This window comes from Jaculus jaculus, chromosome 14, assembly GCF_020740685.1.
Source record: "Jaculus jaculus isolate mJacJac1 chromosome 14, mJacJac1.mat.Y.cur, whole genome shotgun sequence".
NCBI classification, from domain to species: domain Eukaryota; kingdom Metazoa; phylum Chordata; class Mammalia; order Rodentia; family Dipodidae; genus Jaculus; species Jaculus jaculus.
Genome location: NC_059115.1, coordinates 7,316,117 through 7,337,845, shown reverse-complemented (window position 1 = coordinate 7,337,845; position 21,729 = coordinate 7,316,117). Strand labels below are relative to the sequence as shown.

Sequence of the window (21,729 nt, the reverse complement as noted above, 5' to 3'; positions counted from 1 at the left end):
GAGAGAGAGAATGGGCACAGCCACTGCAAATGAACTCCAGACATGTGCACCCCCTTGGGCATCTGGCTTACTTGGGTCCTGGGGAATTGAATCCTTTGGCTCTGCAGGCAACTGCCTTAACCACTAAGCCATCTCTCCAGCCCTCTTAGTAGTTTTTGAACCTGGCATAACTTAGTTTCCTCCTTCTGATAGCATTCCCAAATGGTACTGCTGATGGCTGGATCTGTTTTAAGATTTGTAAGAAGGGTCTGGAATTTTGTAATAGGCATTAAATGTCACTAGGCTGAGTATATGACTTGCTGTTTTGTTAGTTTTTGTTTTTCTAGGTAGGGTCTCACTCTAGCACTGGCTGACTTAGAATTTGCTATGTAGTCTCAGGTTTGCCTCAAACTCATGGCAATCCTCCTACCTCAGCCTCCTGAGTGCTGGGATTAAAAGTGTGCGCCACCATGCCCAGCTCAGGTGGGCCTGTGGCTCGCTTCTGCATGCCAGGTTAGCTGGCTTGTGAGCGTCCATGCAATTATGTCTCTGCCTCCCTTTTTGCTACAAATGCCATGGGATTGCAGGCATTTACATTCACATAATAGGGCCTCTCACTGAACCTGAAACTCACAAGAAGCCCCGGGTATTCTCCTGTCCCTGCCTCCCCCTGCCCACACCAGGGTTGCTCATGATTACAGATGCTTGCTGCTGTGCCCAGTGTTTACCTACATGCTTGCCTGGCAAACACTTTACCACTGAGCTGTTGCCCCAGCCTCTGATTCTACTTAGAATGTGTCATATCTATTACTGCTATTTGTTCTTGTCCTCAGGTTGTCCCATGTTTGGCCTGTGGTGGCCCCTTTAAGCTAGGCTTGAAGAGGACTTTTTCTTGACTTGTCCCCTTCCTCCTTCAAGCCCCTCTTTCTGGTACACTGAGGTGTTCAGGCTTCTCTTGCCCGCGCTTTGTGGCGTGCGTGTGCGTGTGCGTGTGCGGGGAGGCCGGAGCAGAGCGGCGGGTTTTCGAGTTCTTCCACGTGTATTGAGTGTGTGGCTGTTGCCAGCCTCTGCGGTGCCGGAGGTCTTACTCGGGCTCCTATGCCCACACCCTGAGCCCTCTCCCCAGGCTTTTGGGCTGTTCTCATACTCGACCTGCCCCGCTTTGAAATAAGCCATGGCAAAGGAGAACTGTTGTCCTGATTAGAAACCAGATCCTGACTTTCATGTACCTACTGCTACCAACGGTCATCTCCTTGACACTGTTCTTTAAAGTGTTTAGTTTATTTTCAAGCAGAGAGAAGGGTGGAAAGAGGAGAGAATGAGAATTTGAGGAGATAGGTATGCTAGGACATCGTGTCACTGCAAAAGAACTCCAGAAGCGTGTGCCACTTTGTGCCTCTGGCTTCTTATGGATTATTGGGGAATTGAACTTTATAAGCAAGTACCTTTAAGTACCAAGCCATCTCTCCAGCCCTTCTTTGAGACTTTTTTTCCCTCAATTTTTATTAACTTTTTTTTTTTTTTTTTTTTTTTTGAGGTAGGGTCTTACTTTAGTCCAGGCTGACCTGGAATTCACTATGTATTCTCAGGGTGGCCTTGAACTCATGGCGATCCACCTACCTCTGCCTCCCAAGTGCTGGGATTAAAGGCGTGCGCCACCACGCCTGGCTTTTTATTAACATTTTCCATGATTATAAAAAATATCCCATGGTAATACCCTTCCTTCCCCCCTCCCCCACTTTTCCCTATGAAACTCCATTCTCCATCAGATCCCCTCCCCATCTCAATCAGTCTTTTATTTTGATGTCATGATCTTTTCCTCTTATGATGGTCTTGTGTAGGTAGTGTCAGGCACTGTGAGGTCTTGGATATCCAGGCCATTTTGTGTGTGGAGGAGCATGTTGTAAGGAGTCCTACCCTTCCTTTGGCTCTTACATTCTTTCCACACCTCTTCTACATTAGACCTTGAGCCATGGAAGGTGTGATCGAGATGTTACTCAGTACTCCAGTCACTTTCCAGCACTATGATACCTTCTGAGTCATCCCAAGGTCACTGCCATCTGAAAAGAGAAGATTCTTTACCCAAAGTGAGAGTAGCGTTAATATAAGGGTATGAATATTAAGAGAAGTGCTTACTAGGCAGTTTGATAAGCATAGTATATACATTTTTCCAGACATCAGCAGATGTTACACCCCTAGGGCTTATGACTACCCCTGTTTTAAGTTTTCAGTATCAGGGATGTATTCCTCCCCCTCCCCCAATGGAGTGGGCCTCCAGTCCAATTGGTGGGCAGTTGGTTTCCACCATGACAGATATGCCACCATTGCATTCATTGGCTCATTTGGCCTGACTGGCCAAATACAAGGCTTGCAGTGTCCACTGTTGAGTATCTTCACTGGTGTTATCTCTTTCTCCCATTGAGCTACATGTAGAATGGCTTCTTCCAGCTTTATGTCAGCTGTTTTTGTTTTTCAAGGTAGGGTCTCACTCTAGCCCAGGCTGACCTGCAGTTTACTCTGTAGTCTCAGGGTGGTCTCGAACTCATGGTGATCTGCGTACCTCTGCCTCCCAAGTGCTGGGATTAAAGGCGTGTGCTGCCACGCCTGGCTTGTAGTGTGTCTTTTGATATGCCATTAGATTGGCAAGCAGTCCCAGAGCTGTGCCAAGCCAGGGTACTGAAGGTGTAAGAAGGACAATGAGACAGGAGTTCAGTTCTGTTTATTTACAGTGTTGGGGATTGACCCTGGGCCTTGTGCATGCTGGATAAGTACTCTACCTCTAGCCACGCGCCCAGCCCCTCACTGTGGGTTCCAGACAAGTGCTCTACCTCTGAGCCACGCGCCCAGCCCCTCACTGTGGACTCTAGACAAGTGCTCTACCTCTGAGCCACGCGCCCAGCCCCTCACTGTGGACCCTAGACAAGTGCTCTACCTCTGAGCCACGCCCCCAGCCCCTCATTCTAGACAAGCTCTATGTCTGAGCCACATTCCTATCCCCTCACTGGTGGGTTTTAGGCAAGGCTAGACCACAGAACTCCTTCCCCAGCCCTCTTTATTTTGAGTCAGGATCCCAAGCTGGTCTTGAACTTGCGTCTTCCTGCTTCAGCCGCCTCAGGGCTGGGATTATAGGCCTTCCCCACCAGGCCCTGCTTTTGCTGTTCTTTCCTAATAGGAAAAGGCTCAGAGAAGACAAGCTCCTCACCCAGTCATACTGGGGTGAGAGGGGGGACCTGTGATCTGAATCCAGCATCCCCAGCCTGTTCCACAGGCCACGCTTAGGGCGTGAGCCTCATTAGTGCCTAGAGGGAGGGAGCGGGGAGCTGTGGGAGGATGGTCAGGGAAAGCAGGTGGGTGGTGAGTAGGGGATGACCAGTGTTCCTAGCAGGGGGCGCTCAGTTTCATCTGTAAAATGGGGAGGAGATGGTTTTATTACCACTAGGCAGAGCTGTTGAGTAGGTAAGTGTGCTTGTCCTTGTCCCAAGCAAAGAATTTGAGGGACATGATGGGCCTGGAGATGCTGAGGAGTGTTGGGGCACTTTGGGGTGTCCTATACTTGATCGTAGCCAGAAGCCGAGAAGCCTGGTGGGCTGTCTTAAAGGGCTTCTGTTTCTGTGTATTCCAGGGGACTATGGACTATGGCATGTCCTGGGAGAGTGCAGGCGGAGGGAGGTGCAAGCTCACATTCACCCAGGGCTGGGGAGGCCAGCTCAGTGGGGCTGCAGCCCCGGCTGCGGGTGTCGCTGTGTGGGGTGGAGGCTTAGTGTGCTGGGCTAGGTCACGGCTAGCTGGCGATGTGATACGTGGGTGCTGCCTGCCAAGCCTGGGTGGGCAAACAAACCTCGGTGGGTGTGGGTGTGGGTGTGGGTGGGCGGTCTGCCCACGAGGCTGATGAGAGATGGTGGTGTGCATGAAGCAGGGGAAGTCGGTGTGTAGATTTCTTTCTGCTGAGGGGTGTGAAATCGGGGAGCTCAGTTTGGGAGGAGGAGCCAGGGGTAGTGATATAATTCCAGAAAGGAGAAGGGGATCCTTAGTGGAAGATGTCAGGGGGAGAGCTAGATTCTGAGTGCGAGCGGAGCCTTGATGTCTTGAAGCCGGACACTGGGTCACAGTGGGTCACTGGGATGCCCCCACTCCGGCTGGGCTGGTGGGGGCGGAGCCTCGACCCCTCGCCCTCCCCCTCCTCCGGGGCACTGTGTGGAAGAGGAGCCCGGAGGGGCTTGGCTTGGCAATGGAATCGGTGACAGGAGGGCCGCGGGTCCCAGGACAGACACACAGCATGCAGGTAGAGGAACGGGGCGGGGTCGGGGGATGCAGAGCCCAGGGCTCCCCAGAAATGGGCGTGGTGATGTTTTGTGAGGCTCTCCTTGGGAAGGAGGGGTTTACATACAATTTGGGCAGTTGCAGGTGAAATGTGCGGTAGATGGAATGCTGGCTGAAGGAGGATGCATGTCTGTTAGACCCTCGAAGAAATACGTGGGCAGAGTAAAGGGGCGTGATAGAGTTCAGGCAGGAAACGTGGGGAGCCCTAGGAGAGCATGGGGGCTGGCGTAGGGAGAAGCAGTGGGTGGCCCCCCATTACTCAGTGGAGAGCAGGATGGAGGCAGGAGACTGTGGGGAGATGGTGTGGCTTCTGGGGAACACAGCACTAGGGGCAGGGACGTGGAGGGGGTCCTGAGAGGGAGGGAGGGAGGAGGTACCCCAAAGGAGAGGGAGCTGGAGTCCCGTGGCCGTGTGGGGCGTGTGGTGGCAGCCGGGTCAGGGAGGGACTGCAGTGTGCGTTGGTTGTGTGGGAAGTTGGGGCGCAGGAGCGTGCTGTCCAGCTGATGCGTGGGCCCCCGTGGCGGGTGCAGTGAGGAGTGCTGGGAAGCGCGGCAGGGCCCCTGGCGGGAGAGAGCGGCTCTGCTGCGGGGAGCGGGGTGCGCAGGACCGGCCCGGAGGTGGGGCAGAGGGAGGCGGGCTCCTGTCCTGGGTCCTAGGACCCCTTCTCCAGCCCTAGTCACCCCCAGTGCCTTGGTAACGGGGACGGCACGGCTTCTGATTGGTGCTTGGAGAGTGAGGGTAGGTCTGTGGGCAAGGCCCAGAACCCCCAGCGGGGCAGGGCGGGCATTGCCAGGCTCTGCACTTGGTGCCAATGAAGGAAGCTTAGGTTCTGAGCTCTCAGAAAGTGAAAGCACAACTGTTAGGGTACCCCAGATTTAGTAAAGCCCTCCAAAATGCACCAGACACCCCTCTCCCGGATAAGAGGTCGGTTCTAAGGCTGCAGAGTGAGTCTAAGGTCAGCCTGGGTTAGAATGAGAACCTACCTTGAAAAAACAAAACAAAAATATGAAAAAGGGAGCCGAGCATGGAGGCACACGCCTTTAATCCTAGCACTCGGGAGGCAGAGGTAGGAGGATCGCCTTGATTCCGAAACCACCCTGAGACTACAGAGTGAATTTCAGGTAAGTGTGAGCTAGAGTGAGACCCTAGTTTGAAAAGCCATAAAAAAGAGGGGAGGGGGGCTGGAGAGATGGCTTAGTGATATAAGGCGCTTGCCTGGGAAACCTAAGAACCGAGGTTCAATTCCCCAGTACCTAGGAAGCTAGATACACATGGTGGCACATGTGTCTGGAGTTTGTTTGCAGTGGCTGGAGACCCTGGTGTGCTCACTCTCTCTTTCAAATAAAAAAGAAAAATTAAAAGTAATGAAAAAAACAACAAAACCTGTACTACTGAGGCAAACCCCTAGCCCTTTCTGTTGGATTTTAGGCAAGTGAACCACACCCCCAGCCTCTCACTGGTGGATTCTAGACAAGTATTCTATTGCTGAGCCACTCCCCAGCCCCTCACTCATGGATTCTAGGTGTATAGTCTATTGCTGAGCTACATCCCAGCCCGTTTTTTTTAAAAAAAATTATTTATTAGAAAAAGATAGAGAAAGAGGCAGATAAAGAATGGGCACACCAGGGCCTCCAGTCACTGCAAATGAATTCCAGACACATCACCTTGTGCACCTGTCTTATGTGGGACCTGGGGAATTGAAACTGGGTCATTAGGCTTCGCAGGCAAGAGCCTTAACCCCTAAGCCATCTCTCCAGCCTTTTTTTTTATATTTTATTTTTTGGTTTCTCGAGGTAAGGTCTCACTCTAGCCCAGGCTGACCTGGGAATTCACTATGGAGTCTCAGGGTGGCCTTGAACTTATGGCGATCCTCCTACCTCTGCCTCCTGAGTGCTGGGATTAAAGGCGTGCGCCACCACGCCTGGTTTCCAGCCTCACTTTTTTTTTTTTTAAATCCAAACATATATTTATTTATTTGCTAGCAGAGAGATAGAGACGGAGAGGAACTATAGAGGCTCCAGGACCGCTTGTCACTATGGAGAACTCCAGACGTATGCATTGCGTCATTGTGTGCATCTGGCTTTATGTGGGTCCTGGGGAATTAAACTGGGCCTGCAGGCTTTGTAAGCAAGGGCCTTTAACTAGTGAGCCATATCCCCAGTCCCTATAATAACTTTAAATTCACACCAAAACCCACACTATAATCACATTGTGTACATGTATCAAATTATCAAGCAAATATGTGTAATTGTTACATGCCAATAAGAAAAAAGTACCTAATATCAATTAAATTGAAATGGAAAGCACATTTATAGGCCATTAGTAAAAGCCTCGCTGTAATAGAAACTCCACTGGGCGGAGTCTTATTGAGCGTTAAATATGCAAAGCACTTTGTACACACTCTTACAAGGGAGTGACTCTTGGCTCCACTTTTAAAATAAAGACATAGAGACACTGAGTGCTTAAGAAGTAACATATGGGGCTGGAGAGATGGCTTAGCGGTTAAGCACTTGCCTGTGAAGCCTAAGGACCCCGGTTTGAGGCTCAGTTCCCCAGGTCCCACGTTAGCCAGATGCACAAGGGGGCGCACGCGTCTGGAGTTCGTTTGCAGAGGCTGGAAGCCCTGGCGCGCCCATTCTCTCTCTCTCTCTCCCTCTGTCTTTCTCTCTATGTCTGTCGCTTTCTAATAAATAAATAAATAATTTTAAAAAATTAATAAAAAAAAGTAACATGTAGGCTGGAGAGATGGCTTAGCTGTTAAGGCACTTCTTGCCTGCCAAGCCAAAGGATGCAGGTTCAATTCCCCAAGTCCCACATAAAGCCAAATGCACAAGGTCAGTCTCACTTTTAAAAGTATGTTTTATCTACCTGAGAGAGAGAGAGAGTATGGGCGCACCAGGGCCTCCAGCCACTGCAAATAAACTCCAGGTGCATGCGCCCCCTTGTGCATCTGGCTTATGTGGGTCCTGAAGAGTCGAACCTGGATCCTTCCAAGGCAAGAGGACTTCTGCAAGTTTGAGGACAGCCTGGGGTTCATAATCAGACCCTGTCTGAGGGTTGGCTTACTGGTTAAGGTGCTTGCTTGAAAAGCCTGAGAGCCCAGGTTCAATTCCTCAGTACTGAAATAAGCCAGATGCACAACGTAGCACATGCATCTGGAGTTTGACTGCAGTGGCTGGAGGCCCTGGTGCGCCCATTCTCTCTCTCAAATAAATAAATAAATATTTTAAAAAAACCCACAAACTCTGTCTCAGGCAGGCATGGTGGCGCATGCCTTTAATCCCAACACTCAGGAGGCAGAAGTAGGAGGATCACTGTGAGTTCGAGGCCACCCTGAGACTACACAGTGAATTCCAGGTCAGCCTGGGCCAGAGAGTGAGACTCTACCTGGAAAAAAACAAAACAAAACAAAAAGCCATATCTCACACAAAACCAAACTCATCTGTCTGTTTTGTCCCTTTCTTTAGGGTCCCTGGCCATGGACAGCCCACTGGCTTGCAGGTGGACTACGTCTTCCGGGGTGTGGAGCACGTGGTGCGGGTGGTGGTTTCCGGGCAGGCCCTGGAGTTGGAAGTGGAGGACCGGATGACGGCCGACCAGTGGCGGGGTGAATTCGATGCCAGCTGTGAGTGTTCCTACTGGAGTGGGCTCACCTGCCCTCCCTGGGTTCAGCTTCCCTCAGCAACCAAGGCCAACCTTGATCATGGATCCCCTGCCTCTTCTGTCTGACCACAAGCTCTCCAGGGAGAAGGGGTGTGGGGCACCGCTGCTCATGCCAGAGGCACCGGGAGGAGGCAGAACTGGAGAGCTTGAGTGCCTTGCTTTGGGGTTGGACGAGTGGTCAGACCTCAGGAGGAACTTTTCTTCCCACCAGTCATCGAAGACCTGACTCACAAGACGGGGAACTTCAAGCAGTTCAACATCTTCTGTAACATGTTGGAGTCAGCCCTCACCCAGGTAGGGCCCAGGCTGTAGGGTCGGGTGAGGTGTGGAAACCCCCTGATGGATGCAGGACCCCGGGCTTTCTCTTGCTTTTGTCTTTTCTTCCCTCCCCTCTCCCCCAGTAGTGTGACACTCTAGCCCAGGCTGACCTTGAGCTCGCAGGGAGCCTCCTGATGCTGGGATTAAAGGTGTGCGCCTCCATGTCCAGTTGGGCTTTCGTTCACTGACGGGACAGGGCTTCCTCGTTCTCAACTGTCAGTGGAAAATTCAGATCACAGAGAAATGTAGAGAAGAAAGTAGAACTCCACTGCTCATGTTCTTGTTAAGATGTTCCTCTCTGTCTGCAGATCTATAATTACACATATAGTCGATATATTTTCCAAGGTGTTCTGCAATCTGCTTTTTAAAAATATTTATTTATTTGAGAGAAAGGGGGGAGAGAGAGAGGAAGAGAGAGAATGGGCATGCCAGGGTGTATAGCCGGTGCAAATGAACTCCAGATGCATGTGATACCTTGTGCTTATGTGGGTACTGGGGAATCGAACCTGGGGCTTCAGGCTTTGCAGGCAAGCACCTTAATCGCTAAGCCATGTCTCCAGCCCTTGCAATCTGCTTTTTTACAACTGAGAACTTTGGGGTTTTTTTGTTTTTGTTTTTATTTTATTTTTATTAACATTTTCCGTGATTATAAAATATATCCCATGGTAATTCCCTCCCTCCCCACCCCCATACTTTCCCATTTGAAATTCCATTCTCTGTCATATTACCTCCCCATTACAATCATTGTAATTACATATATACAATATCAACCTATTAAGTATCCTCCTCCCTTCCTTTCTCTACCGTTTATGTCTCCTTTTTAACTTACTGGCCTCTGCTAGCACGTATTTTCCTTCTCACGCAGAAGCCCAATCATCTGTAGCTAGGATCCACATATGAGAGAGAACATGTGGTGTTTGGCTTTCTGGGCCTGGGTTACCTCACTTAGTATAATTCTTTCCAGGTCCATCCATTTTTCTGCAAATTTCATAACTTCATTTTTCTTTACCGCTGAGTAGAACTCCATTGTATAAATATGCTACATCTTCATTATCCACTCAACAGTTGAGGGGCATCTAGGCTGGTTCCATTTCCCAGCTATTATAAATTGAGCAGCAATAAACATGGTTGAGCATGTACTTCTAAGGAAATGAGATGAGTCCTTTGGATATATGCCTAGGAGTGCTATAGCTGGGGCATATGGTAGATCAATCTTTACCTGTTTTAGGAACCTCCACACTGTTTTCCACAATGGCTGGACCAGATTGCATTCCCACCAGCAGTGTAGAAGGGTTCCTCTTTTTCCACATCCCCGCCAACATTTATGATCATTTGTTTTCATGATGGTAGCCAATCTGACAGGAGTAAGATGGAATCTCAATGTAGTTTTAATCTGCATTTCTCTGATGACTAGTGACATAGAACATTTTTTAGATGCTTATATGCCATTCGTATTTCTTCCTTTGAGAATGCTCTATTAGCTCCATAGCCCATTTTTTGATTGGCTCGTTTGATTCCTTATCACTTAACTTTTTGAGTTCTTTGTATATCCTAGATATTAATCCTCTATGTTTTTTCAAAGTAGGGTCTTGCTGTAGCGCAGGCTGACCTGCAGTTCATTCTGTAGTCTCAGGGTGGCCTCGAACTCACGGCAATCCTCCTACCTCTGCCTCCCGAGTGCTGGGATTAAAGGCATGCACCACCACGCCCGGCAGGTTATATATACTGTTATGTTTCCTCTCCCCTGTTCCCATTCCCCTGAGGGTTCCTCAGTGGGGTTATGGGTAATCTCTGGAGGGGGGAGCATGAATGTGCCACTTAGTCTCTGTGAGGGGGCAATGCCTCATAGTGCACCTTCCCACCCTACAGCTTTCACAGTCTGCACACGCTTCCGCCACGTTCCCTGAGCCTCAGAGGACGTGTTAGAAGTCTCCCTCAATGTAAAAGAGGTAGCCATGTGCTGCAGTCAGGTTCTCATTGCTGGCAGAAATCACCCAAGAGCAGCTTTTGGGAAAAAAGGGTTTATTTTGGTTTACGTACTCGAGGGGAAGCTCCATGATGGCAGGGGAAAACAGTGGCATCACCCCCTGACCAACATAAGGTGGACAATAACAACAGGAGAGTGCGCCAAACACTGGTGAAGGGAAACTCTTTATAACACCCATAAGCCTTCCCCCAATAATACACTGCCTCCAGGAGACTTTAATTTCCAACTGCCATCAGTTGGGGAGACTGGCATTCAGAATACCTAGATTGAGCCAGGCGTGGTAGTGCATGCCTTTAATCCCAGCACTGGGAGTCAGAGGTAGGAGGATTGCATGAGTTCAAGGCCACCCTGACACTACACAGTGAATTCCAGGTCAGTCTGGCCTAGAGTGAGACCCTGCCTCGACGAACAACAACAAAAAGAATACCTAAGTCATGGGGGACACCTGAATGAAACTACCACATTCGGCCCCGGGCCCATGAACTGATATCCATCCACACATGTTATGAAAAACACTGCATTCAGTACAACTTTGAGTCCCTATCGTTTTTAGTAATCCTAACGATGTTCAAACATAGCCATAATCCAAAGTCTTAACTGAGCCATAATACCAAAAAACCTCCAAAACCCCATAATGGCACAGAAAAAACATTCACACTACAAAAGATGGCATTGGGCATAGAAAAGATGTATTCAACCAATACAAGATTTAAAATAACCAGGGTAAACACCAAACTCTGTAGCTTCAAGTCCAACAACTCTAGGCAGTGACAAATTTCCAAGTCTGGTAATTCTAACCAGCAACAAGTCTCTGGAGTTCCAATTCCGCTCCTCCAGCTAGGCTACTCACAGTCCTGGAAAACTTCATCCAAGGCCGGCAGCTTTCTTAGGCAGCTATCTCATGGTCCCGGCATCTCTCCTGCAAGCCACGGCTCACCCTCATGGCTCCATTGGGTCTCCATGCAGGCATCCAGCAAACCTTCTTCACACTGCCCATTGCCATTTCCAAAACACAAGCCTGTTGCAAATGCAATGACCCTCTCTTTCCTCTTTCCTGCATTTCTTATACTCCACAATACCAGGTAGGGTGCCAGTTTCTTAATCCATGGGGGAATAAAGCAGACTTTGAAGAACAGGACACTCCTTCAGCGTTCAGGCTCTTTCAAAAGACTGCATTTTTTTCTGTTGTCCCGATGCATGTCAGCTGGCCCAAGTCAATGGTTGTAACCTTTCATACAACTGAAGATGAACAGGCAGAAAGTTTGGCCCAGAGATTTCATTTGTGCCATGTCCCTCTGCTCACATGAGTCCATTTCTGTGCATCCGTGCACAAGTTCTCAGGACAGGGCCATAGCAGCAAGCTTGTCCCACAAACTGCTTCTAGCCCAGTCCAAGCAAAGCTCTTTCTCACCCTCCTGAACCAAACCTCGTAGTTCATAGTTCTTTCTGCATTCAGGTCTTTCAACTCTGACCAGAATAGTCCATCAAGCTGTACTTACAGCACTGCAAGAGTCTCTTAGGCCAAGGTTTCGACTTCTTCCACATTCCTTTTGAAAATCAGTTCCAAAAGACCAGAATCACACGATCAGGTGTCTAGCAGCAGCCCCACTCCTCAGTACCACTTTACTGTTGCAGTCAGATTCTCATTGCTGGCAGAAATCACCCGACCAAGAGCAGATTTGGGGGAAAAAGGGGGTTGGTTTGGCTTACAGACTTGAGGGGAAGCTCCATGAGCAGAAGGTGGACCTCACTCCCTGGCCAATGTCAGGTGGACCATAGCAACAGGAGAGTGTGCCAAACACTGGCAAGGGGAAACTGGCTATCATAAGCCCACCCCCAACAATACACTGCTTCCAGGAGAGGTGGTTTTTTGTTTTTTTGTTTTTTTTTTTTTTTTGGCTTTTTCAAGGTAGGTCTCACTCTACCTCAGGCTGACCTGGAATTCACTATGTAGTCTCAGGATGGCCTCAAACCCATGACAATCCTCCTACTTCTGCCTCCCGAGTGCTGGGATTAAAGGTGGTATGTGCCATCACGCCTGGCTCTGCTTCCAGGAGGCTTTAATTTCCAAATCTCCATCAGCTGGGGTGACTAGCATTCAGAACACGTAAGTTTACGGGGAAACCTGAGTCAACCCCCCACACGTGTGAGGGTAGCCATCCTTCCTTCCGTTTGCTGAGCATCTGCCTTATGCAGGCCCTGGCCCAGGCGCTCGAGGTACAGCAGTGACCAGAGGCCAGAGGCCCTGGGGCACCTATCTCCCTTTTTCTCTCTAATAAGTAGATAAATAAAAATAAAGTATGGAAAATTAAAGAGGAAAAGCCGGTTAGCGCTTAGAGGGACAGAGCACTGTGTGCAGAGTAGGCCGTGTTCTGGCGCTGCGCTGCGCTGCGTCTCTGAAGGTCGATCTGACCTCATGTCTCTGACAGTGCCGGTGTGTGACTTGAAGCACCAGAGCACCTCGTGATCCCCCTTAAACATGTGTTTGCTTATTTACCAGCAGAGGGACAGAGAGAACGGAGACAGAGAGAATGGCCATGCCAGGGCCTCTAGTCACGAAAAATGAACTCCAGACGCATGTGCCACTTTGTGCATCTGGCTTATGGGGGTACTGGAGAATAAATCCCAGGCCATTAGTCTTTGCAGGCAAGTGCCTTAACTGTGGGTCATCTCTCCAGCCCTTTTAAAATAATTATTTATTTACTAAGACACAGAGAGAGAGAGGGAGAGAGAGAGAGGGAGAGCAAGCACAGGTTCTCCAGCCACTGCCAACAAACTCCAGACGCATGCGCCCCCTTGTTCATCTGGCTTACGTGGGTCCTGGGGAATCAAACCTGGGTCCTTTGGCTTTGCAGAAAGTGTTTTAACTGTTAAGCCATGTCTTTAGCCCTCATAATCCTCCTCTTAGTCTTTATCAAGGTTGTAACATTTTCATACTTGTAGGCATGGTAGCCAAGAACTCAAACTCCAAATTCGAACATACTCCTGCTACTTTTACTTATTTGTTTTTCCTTTTAAAAATATTACTTACTGGGGCTGGAGAGATGGCTTAGCGATTAAGGCACTTGCCTGCAGTGCCAAAGGACCCAGATTCTACTCCCCAGAACCCTCGTAAGCCAGATGCACAAGGGGTGCATGCATGTGGAGTTCGTTGGCAGTGGCTGGAGGCCCTGACATGCCCATTCTCTTACTCTCTCTCTATCTGCCTATTTCTGTATTTCTCTCTCTCTCTCCCAAATAAATAAATAAAAATAAAATATTTAAAAAATATTATTTATCTATTTGCAAGCAGTGTGAGAGAGAGAGAGAGAATGGGCATGCCAGGGCCACTGGTTCCTGCAAACAAACTCCAGATGCATGTGCCACTTTTGTGCATCTGGCCTTATGTGGGTACTGGGGAATTGAACCTGAGTCATTAGGCTTTATAGGCAAGTGCCTTAACCACTGGGCCATCTCTCTAGGCCTTCTTTTTTTGAGGTAGGGTCTCACTGTAGCCCAGGCTGACCTGGAACTCACTCTGAAGCCCCAGGCTGTCCTTGAACTGACAGTAATCTTCCTACCTCTGCCTCACAAGTGCTGGGATTAAAGGTGTGAGCTATCATGGCCAGCCTCCCCCCACCCTTTTTTGAGGTAGGTTTTTGCTCTAGCGTAGGCTGACCTGGAATTCACTATGTAATCAGGGTGACCTCGAACTCAAAGCGACCCTCCTACCTCTGTCTCCTGAGTGCTGGGACTAAAGGTGTGTGCCACCATGCTTGGCTTCCTGCCACTTTTTCACGAGGACTCCTAAGCTAGTTACTTACCCTCACTGCCTTAGTTTCTCTAGCTACGTAGAGCCAGCAATAGTTGATCCTCTGTCATTGTATTGTGGAGAGTAAATGTTGGTCTTCTGTAAAAGCTTGGCATCAGTGCTGGCTAACATAATTGCTGTGTAGATAACATGTTTTTTGTTTGTAGATGTTTTTATTGCCAGCTTTTGTATTAATGATTCTTTTCCTAAAATTGTTTTTGTTTTTGTTTTTGTTTTTGTTTTTGTTTTTCGAGGTAGGGTCTCACTTTAGCTCAGGCTGACCTGGTATTCTCTATGTAGTCTCAGGATGGCCTCGAACTCACGGCGATCCTCCTACCTCTGCCTCCCGAGTGCTGGGATTAAAGGCGTGTGCCACCACGCCCGGCTTTTTCTAAAATATTTTATTTGTTGTTTATTTGATTGAGAGAGGGTGAAAGAAGGAGAGAGAATGGGCGCGCCAGGGCCTCCAGCCGCTGCAAACCAGCCCCAGACACATGTGTCACCTTGTGCATCTGGCTTATGTGGGTCCTGGGGAATTGAACCTGAGTCTTTGGACTTTGCAGGCAAACACCTTAACTGCTAACCTGTATCTCCAGCCCTATATTTATGATTATTTTATTTATTTGCAAACAGAGGGAAACAGAGAGGAGAGAGAAAGAACAAGAGAGAGAGAGAGAGAGAGAGAATGGTCATATCAGGGCCTCTAGCCAGTGCAAGCAGACTCCAGATACATGGGCTACTTTTATCCAACTTTAGGTGGATCCTGGGAAATTGAATCCCGGTCATTAGGCTTTGCAGGCAAGCATCTCAACTGCTAAGCCATCTCTCCAGCCTGTATTTATGATTCTTGTTAGTTGTTGCTTAGTATTTCACTGTATTGGCACCTGACTAGTGGTTCCCAAGCTGTTCGGTCTCTTGACCCCTTTAGGCTCTAAAGTTTACTGAGGAAACTGAAGAGCTTTTGTTGATGCAGATTCTTTTTTTTTTTTCTTCCTTCAACACTGGGATTGAACCCAGGACTTTGCATATGCTAGGTAAGTGCCTTATCACTAAACTATCAGACTTATTATTTTTAAGTGGAGATGGAGTTCTGCTAAGTTTCCCAGGCTGGCCTTGAACTTTGCCATTCTCCTGCCTCAGCCTGCCAAGTAGTAACCCCAGAACTCTGGAGACAGGGACAGAAGAATCCCTGGGGATCACTGGGTTGACAGCCTGGCTTAATTGGTGAGCTCTAGTTCAGCCAGAGACCCTGTTTCAAAGAATAAGGCCGAGGGCTGGAGAGATGGCTTAGTGGTTAAGGTGCTTGCCTGTGAAGCCTAAGTGCCCATGGTCAACTCTCCAGATCCCATGTAAGCCAGATGCACAAGGTGACGCAAGCGCGCAAAGTTGCACATGCGCACAAGGTGGTGCAGGCGTCTAGAGTTCGAATACAGTGGCTGGAGGCCCTGGCACACCAGTTCTCCCTCAGTCTCTTGCTCTCGTTCTTTCTCATAAAAAGAAATACAAAGAACAGAATAAGGATGACCCTGATGTCAACCTCTGGTCTCCACATCCAGGTGCAGTCTCACACACATGCATATGCATGTGCATACATGCATACACACACAAAAATAAAATGATGTAGCTGGGCATGGTGGTGCGCACCTTTAATCCCTACACTTGGGGGAGAGAGGTAGGAGGATCGCCGTGAGTTCAAGGCCACCCAGAGACTACAGAGTGAATTCCAGGCCAGCCTGAGCTAGAGGGAGACCCTATCTCATAAAGAAAAAAACAAACAAAAAAAAGGTGTAGAGAACCCCTGCCTCACACAGGTGAGCAGTGGGAAGAGGAGGGCCGTATACTGCTTTCGCATCACTGAGGCTCCTTTGCTAACACTGTCCCGTGGTGGACAAACGTAGCCCTGGAAGCTGGTTGTCACCTGGAATCTGCAGTGAACTGTTGCTGCTGCATTAGAAGCCATTGAGGTAGCCAGCTGTGGTGGGGGCGGCAGGCCCATCAGAGGTTGACAGCCATCCTCAGCTGCGCAGGGAGTGCCGGGCCAGTCTGGGCCACATGAGACCTTGTCTCAAAAAAAAGCCAAACCAAGGCTGGGCGTGGTGGCGCACACCTTTAATCCCAGCACTCAGGAGGCAGAGGTAGGAGTATTGCTGAGTTCAAGGCCACCCAGGACTACAGAGTGAATTCCAGGTCAGTCTGGGTTAGAGTGAGATCCTACCTCAGAAAACAAAACAACGTGCACACGTGTGCGCACACACACATACACACACCCCAACATCAACCACACAAACCAGAACAAACTCTGCATGGATCTGTTACTTTGCAATTTTAAAAAATATTTATTTATTTTATTTATTTGACAGAAAGTGGCGGGGGGGGTGGGGAGAGAGACAGAGAGAGAATGGGTGCACCAGGGCCTCCAGCTGCTGCAAACAAACTCCAGATGCATGTGCCTCCTTGTGCATCTGGCTTATGTGGGTCCTGGAGACTGGAACCTGGGTCCTTTGTCTTTACAGGCAAATGCCTTAATGGCTAAGCCATCCCTCTAGCCCTACTTTTTTTTTTTATTTTTTATTTTTTTTATTTTTTAACTTATTTGAGAGCGACAGACACAGAGAGACAGATAGAGGGAGAGAGAGAGAATGGGCGCGCCAGGGCTTCCAGCCTCTGCAAACGAGCTCCAGACGCGTGCGCCCCCTTGTGCATCTGGCTTACGTGGGACCTGGGGAACCGAGCCTCGAACCGGGGTCCTTAGGCTTCACAGGCAAGCGCTTAACCGCTAAGCCATCTCTCCAGCCCTAGCCCTACTTTTTGATTTTTGAGTATGTTTTGAAAAATACTGGCTTACTGAGTTTTTTTTATTTATTTATTTATTTGAGAGTGACAGACACAGAGAGAAAGACAGATAGAGGGAGAGAGAGAGAATGGGCGCGCAGGGCTTCCAGCCTCTGCAAATGAACTCCAGACGCGTGCGCCCCCTTGTGCATCTGGCTAACATGGGACCTGGGGAACCGAGCCTCGAACCGGGGTCCTTAGGCTTCACAGGCGAGCGCTTAACCGCTAAGCCATCTCTCCAGCCCTTATTGAGTTTTTTTAAAAATTTTTTTGAGGTGAGGTCTTACTCTAGTCCACGCTAACCTGTATAACCTATGTTATACATATGTATGTGTGTGTATATATATGCATGTATGTATGACCTATGTAGCCTCAGGTTGGCCTCGAACTCACAGTGATCCTCCTACCTCTGCCTTCCCAGAGCTGGGATTAAACACCTGCACCACCATGCTGGCCTGGTAAATTCTTCAGTTGCTGCTGTTGTCTTGGTTTTGTCATCTTTTCTCTTTTTCTCTTTTTTTTTGGGGGGGGGCGGAGTCTCATGAAGCCCACAGGAGAATAACCTTGACCTCCCGCTCCTCCTGCCTCCACACTGCTGGGCGTGCTGGGGTGACTGTGTGCGCCACTGGCCAGATCCCTGCGGGGGCGGGGCGGTCGCTTCACCCACCAGTACTTGGGCCTCCCAGTGGGAAGGGCGCATGTGTTGTTAACGAAGGTCGTCTTGACTGCATGGCTGCTGCCTGACGCGCTCCTAGGCTTTTAGGGGTCTGTGGCCAGTACTAGGCGAGCTCTGGGGGTGTAAGGCATCTCCCATGGCGACCACTTAGCTTCTCTCCAGTGTATTCTTCCAATCTCACTGGGTCCTGATCCCGGACAGGGTCTCTGTGACTGCAGCCTCCCGGGAGGGAAGCCCAGGGGTCCACTGACCCTGCAGAGTGGGGCCAGGAGGGGGGTACTGTGGGTGAGGCTGGCTGTGTCCTCCAGAGCGCCTGCCTTTCCCTCCAACAGAGCAGCGAGTCCGTCACCCTCGACCTGTTGACCTACACAGACCTGGAGTCCCTGCGGAGCCGCAAGTTGGGGGGCCGTCCGGGTGCCTTGGCCCCCAGGTCCGCCCAGCTCAACTCCAAGCGCTACCTGATCCTCATCTACTCAGTGGAGTTTGACAGGTGTGCTCCCGCCCAGGGGTGGGAGGAGCCGTGGTCTCTGGTGGGGGGGGGGGTTGTGCTAACTGTGAAGTCCTTGGGGTCTATATCATTTCCTATCGTGATTGGCTGCACAGAGCAGAGCAGCCGTGATCTGTACTAGTCTGTTTATATATTTATTTAATTTTGGGGTTTTTGAGGTAGGGTCTCATTGTATCCCAGGCTGACCTGCAATTCACTGGGTAACATTCTCAGGCTGGTCTCAAACTCTGCCTCTCAAGTGCTGAGCTTAAAGGCATGTATCGCCATGCCCAGCTGGGTTTATTTATTTATTTATTAAATATTTTTATTTTATTTATCTTTTTATTTTTATTTTGCTTTTTGAGGTAGGGTCTCACTGAAGCTCAGGCTAACCTGGAATTCACTGTTTGGTCTCAGGGTGGCCTCGAACTCATGGCGATCCTCCTACCTCTGCCTCCCGAGTGCTGGCTCTTGAATGATCTCGTTAGTTTTTAGTTTTGTTTTTTTTTTTTCAAGGTTGGGTCTCACTCTAGCGCAAGCTGATCTGGAATTCGCTATGTTGTCTCAGGCTGGCCTTGAACCCACGTTGATCTTCCTACATCTGCCTCCTGAGTGCTAGGATTAAAGGCGTAAGCCACCACACTCGGCCTATTTTTTAATTTAAATTTTTCTTTTATTTATTAGAGAGAGAAAGAAAGAGGGAAAGAAGCAGATAGAGAATGGGTGGGCCAGGACCTCCAGCTGCTGCAAATGAACTCCCAATGCCTGTGCCACCGTGTGCATCTGGCTTATGTGGGTCTTGGGGAACCAAACCTGGGTCCTTTGGCTTCTCAGACAATTGCCCTAACCACTAACCCATCCCTCCAGCCGTAAATGTTTATATTAACTAATTAATTTATTCACAAGCAGGGGGGAGGGAGGGAAAATGGACACACCAGGGCCTCCAGCTGTTGCAAACAAACTCCAGATGCATGCACCACTGTGCATCTGGCTTGACGTGGGTCCTGGGAATCAAACCTGGGTCATTTGGTTTTGTAGACAAGTGCCTTAAGTGCTGACCCATCTCTCCAGCCCCTTATTTATTTATCTGTTTGCGGTAGTGAACATTGAACTCCGGGCCTCTTGCGTGCTAGACAAGTCCTCTGTCACTGAGCTCCATCCCAGCCCCAGGAGTGGCTCTTGGGTAGCTGGATGACAGTGTCTGCCCTGCCTCCTGGATCCTGCAGTGGGAAGTTATCACACCTGGGGTGGGGTGGGGTGGGGTGGGGGCCAGTTCACAAAGCTTCCCTCAGCCCAGGTGTCACTCAGGCCCAGCCAACCAGAATCAACTGGTGTGGAGTCAGGGTTCGCATGAGCAGCGTGTGACAAGACACTTAGCCGAGATTGCCCCAGGACAGTCGGTCCCTGTGACCTCATAATCCCAGAACCAGAGGCTCCTGGACCTGAATGACTGGCACAGCGGGCGTGTGGAGCTCGCGTGGCCTGCAGTCGCGGGTAGAATGTGAGCTTTGCGTGGAGTAGTGACGCGCGCCTGTAGTCCCAGCTCTCAGGAGGCCGAGGCAGGATGATGGGGAGCTCAGAGTCACCTGTGCTATGGAGTGAGTTGTTTGCTCAAAACACACTGGGGCTGGAGAGATAGCTTGGTGGTTAAGGCACTTGCCTGCAGAGCCTAAGGATCCAGGTTCAAATCTCCAGAACCCACGTAAGCCAGATGTACATGGTGGCACATGCATGTAGAGTTGGTTTGCTGTGGCATGCACATTCTCCCTCTCTTTCTAATACATAAATCAAGATAAAATATTAAGTCAGGTGTGGTGGTGCACCATTCACCCCAGCACTTGGGAGGTAGAGGTAGGAGGATCGTTGTGAGTTCAAGGCCAGCCTGAGACTACATAGTGAATTCCGGGTCTGCGTAGTAGTTAAGGCACTTGCCTAAAAAGCCAAATACCCAGGTTTGATTCCCCAGTACCCACATAAAGCCAGATGCACAAGGTGGAGCATGTGTCTGGAGTTCATTTGCAATGGATGGAGGCCCTCATGCACCCATTCTCTCTCTTCCTCTCTCTTTCTCCCTCTTTCTCTAATAAATTAAAAAAGAAAGAAAGCATGCCTTTAGTTCCAGCATTTGGGAGGTGCAGGTAGGAGGATCGACATGAGTTCAGGGCCACCCTGGGACTGCATGCTGAATCCCAAGTCAGACTGGGCTACAGTGAAACCCTACCTCGAAAACCAAAACTAAAGAAGGAAGGAAGGAAGGAGGGAGGGAGGGAGGGAGGGAGGAAGGAAGGAAGGAAGGGGGGAAGGAGGGAAGGAAGGAGGGAAGGAAGGAGAGACTTGTAAAACAAGAACATGTGCATTGGGGAATATGTTTTTTGGTTGTCTTTTGGCTCTGAGAGCCGGTTCTGCTCCCCCTCCTCAGGATTCACTACCCGCTGCCCCTCCCGTACCAGGGCAAACCAGACCCCGTGGTCCTGCAGGGCATCATCCGCACACTGAAGGAGGAGCTGGGCCGCCTGCGGGGGCTGGACCGTGGCCAGAACCCCCGAGACACGAGGGAGACAGAGATTTGGCACCTGCGGGAGCAGTGAGTCTGGGTGGGGAGGTGGGTGTGCTCCCACTACCCTGGGTCTGTGTCCTGGTCTTGGGGATGCCGCCCTCCCTCACTGGCCCTCTTCCTTCTGAGCCCCCCCCCCCCTTTTGTCAGCAGTGCTGGCCGCACCTGCTCTGGCATAGCAGTGAGTGACAGTCTGGCTGTGCCCTCTGGGACTCCCAGGCCAGCGCAGGCGACGGACTGCCTGCGTGCTTGCATGCTGGGACAGTGAGGGCCCAGAGTGGGTGGGGCTGGGGGTCCCAGCAGGGTTACCAGCTCAGCCTGGTAGGCAGGGGTGCTGCCTCCAGAGATCACCGTGTTACCTGGAAAGACGGGCTGTACTGCTTTTTGCCAACACCGCTTTGCACTGACCCGTCCCCTGCCCCGTGTGTGCCCAGCCCAGCGTGGGTGGACGCTAGTCAGTAACCATGTGGGGGTATCAGCAGAAAGAGCTGGGGTGAGGGCGAGGCAGGAAGGAGAGCTGTAGCCGGGACCTGATAGGTCTTGAGAGGTGGTCAGGTGAAGAACTTGGGGATCAGTGTTCTAGGCAGAGGGAACAGCATGTGGGAAGACCTGGAGAGAGTGTGTGGTCAGAACAAGGGGACTGGGCCTGGGAGAACGTGAGGGCTTCTTACGTGTGTATGGACACCTCTGTGCTCAGCAAGCTGTGAGCAAGATGAATCCGCACCTGACTGCACTTGGAGGGGCCAGGTCTTTGGGGAGGACTAGTTTGAAATATATATAGGTTTTTTTAGGGTAGTGTCTCACTCTAGCCCAGGCTGACCTGGAATTCACTAAGTAGTCTCAGGGTGGCTTCAAACTCACAGCGATCCTCCTACCTCTGCCTCCCGAGTGCTGGGATTAAAGGTGCGTGCTACCACACCCAGCTATTACTTTTCTCTGTTTTTGAGCTAAGGTCTTGCTGTAGCCCAGGCTGACCTGGAATTCAGTATGTAGTCTCAGAGTCTCAGGGTGGCCTTGAACTTATGGCAGTCCTCCTAACCGTGCCTCTGAGTGCTGGGATTAAAGGTGTGCACAACTATTCCAGACTATTATATATTTTATTGTTTTTATTTATTTATTTATT

At 50.0% G+C, this 21,729-nt stretch overlaps 1 protein-coding gene across 6 annotated transcripts in view; it reads left to right on the top strand.

The window, feature by feature from the left end:
* Positions 1 to 21,729, top strand: part of LOC123454730 (centrosomal protein CCDC61-like) — a 54,351-nt gene that overhangs the window by 21,275 nt on the left and 11,347 nt on the right. For all 6 annotated transcript variants that reach the window (XM_045133738.1, XM_045133742.1, XM_045133741.1 and 3 more), the window contains exons 4-7: positions 7,767 to 7,924; positions 8,174 to 8,256; positions 17,898 to 18,055; positions 20,472 to 20,636. In XM_045133738.1, coding sequence (XP_044989673.1) covers positions 7,767 to 7,924; positions 8,174 to 8,256; positions 17,898 to 18,055; positions 20,472 to 20,636 — 564 coding nt within the window. The remainder of the gene's footprint in view (positions 1 to 7,766; positions 7,925 to 8,173; positions 8,257 to 17,897; positions 18,056 to 20,471; positions 20,637 to 21,729) is intronic.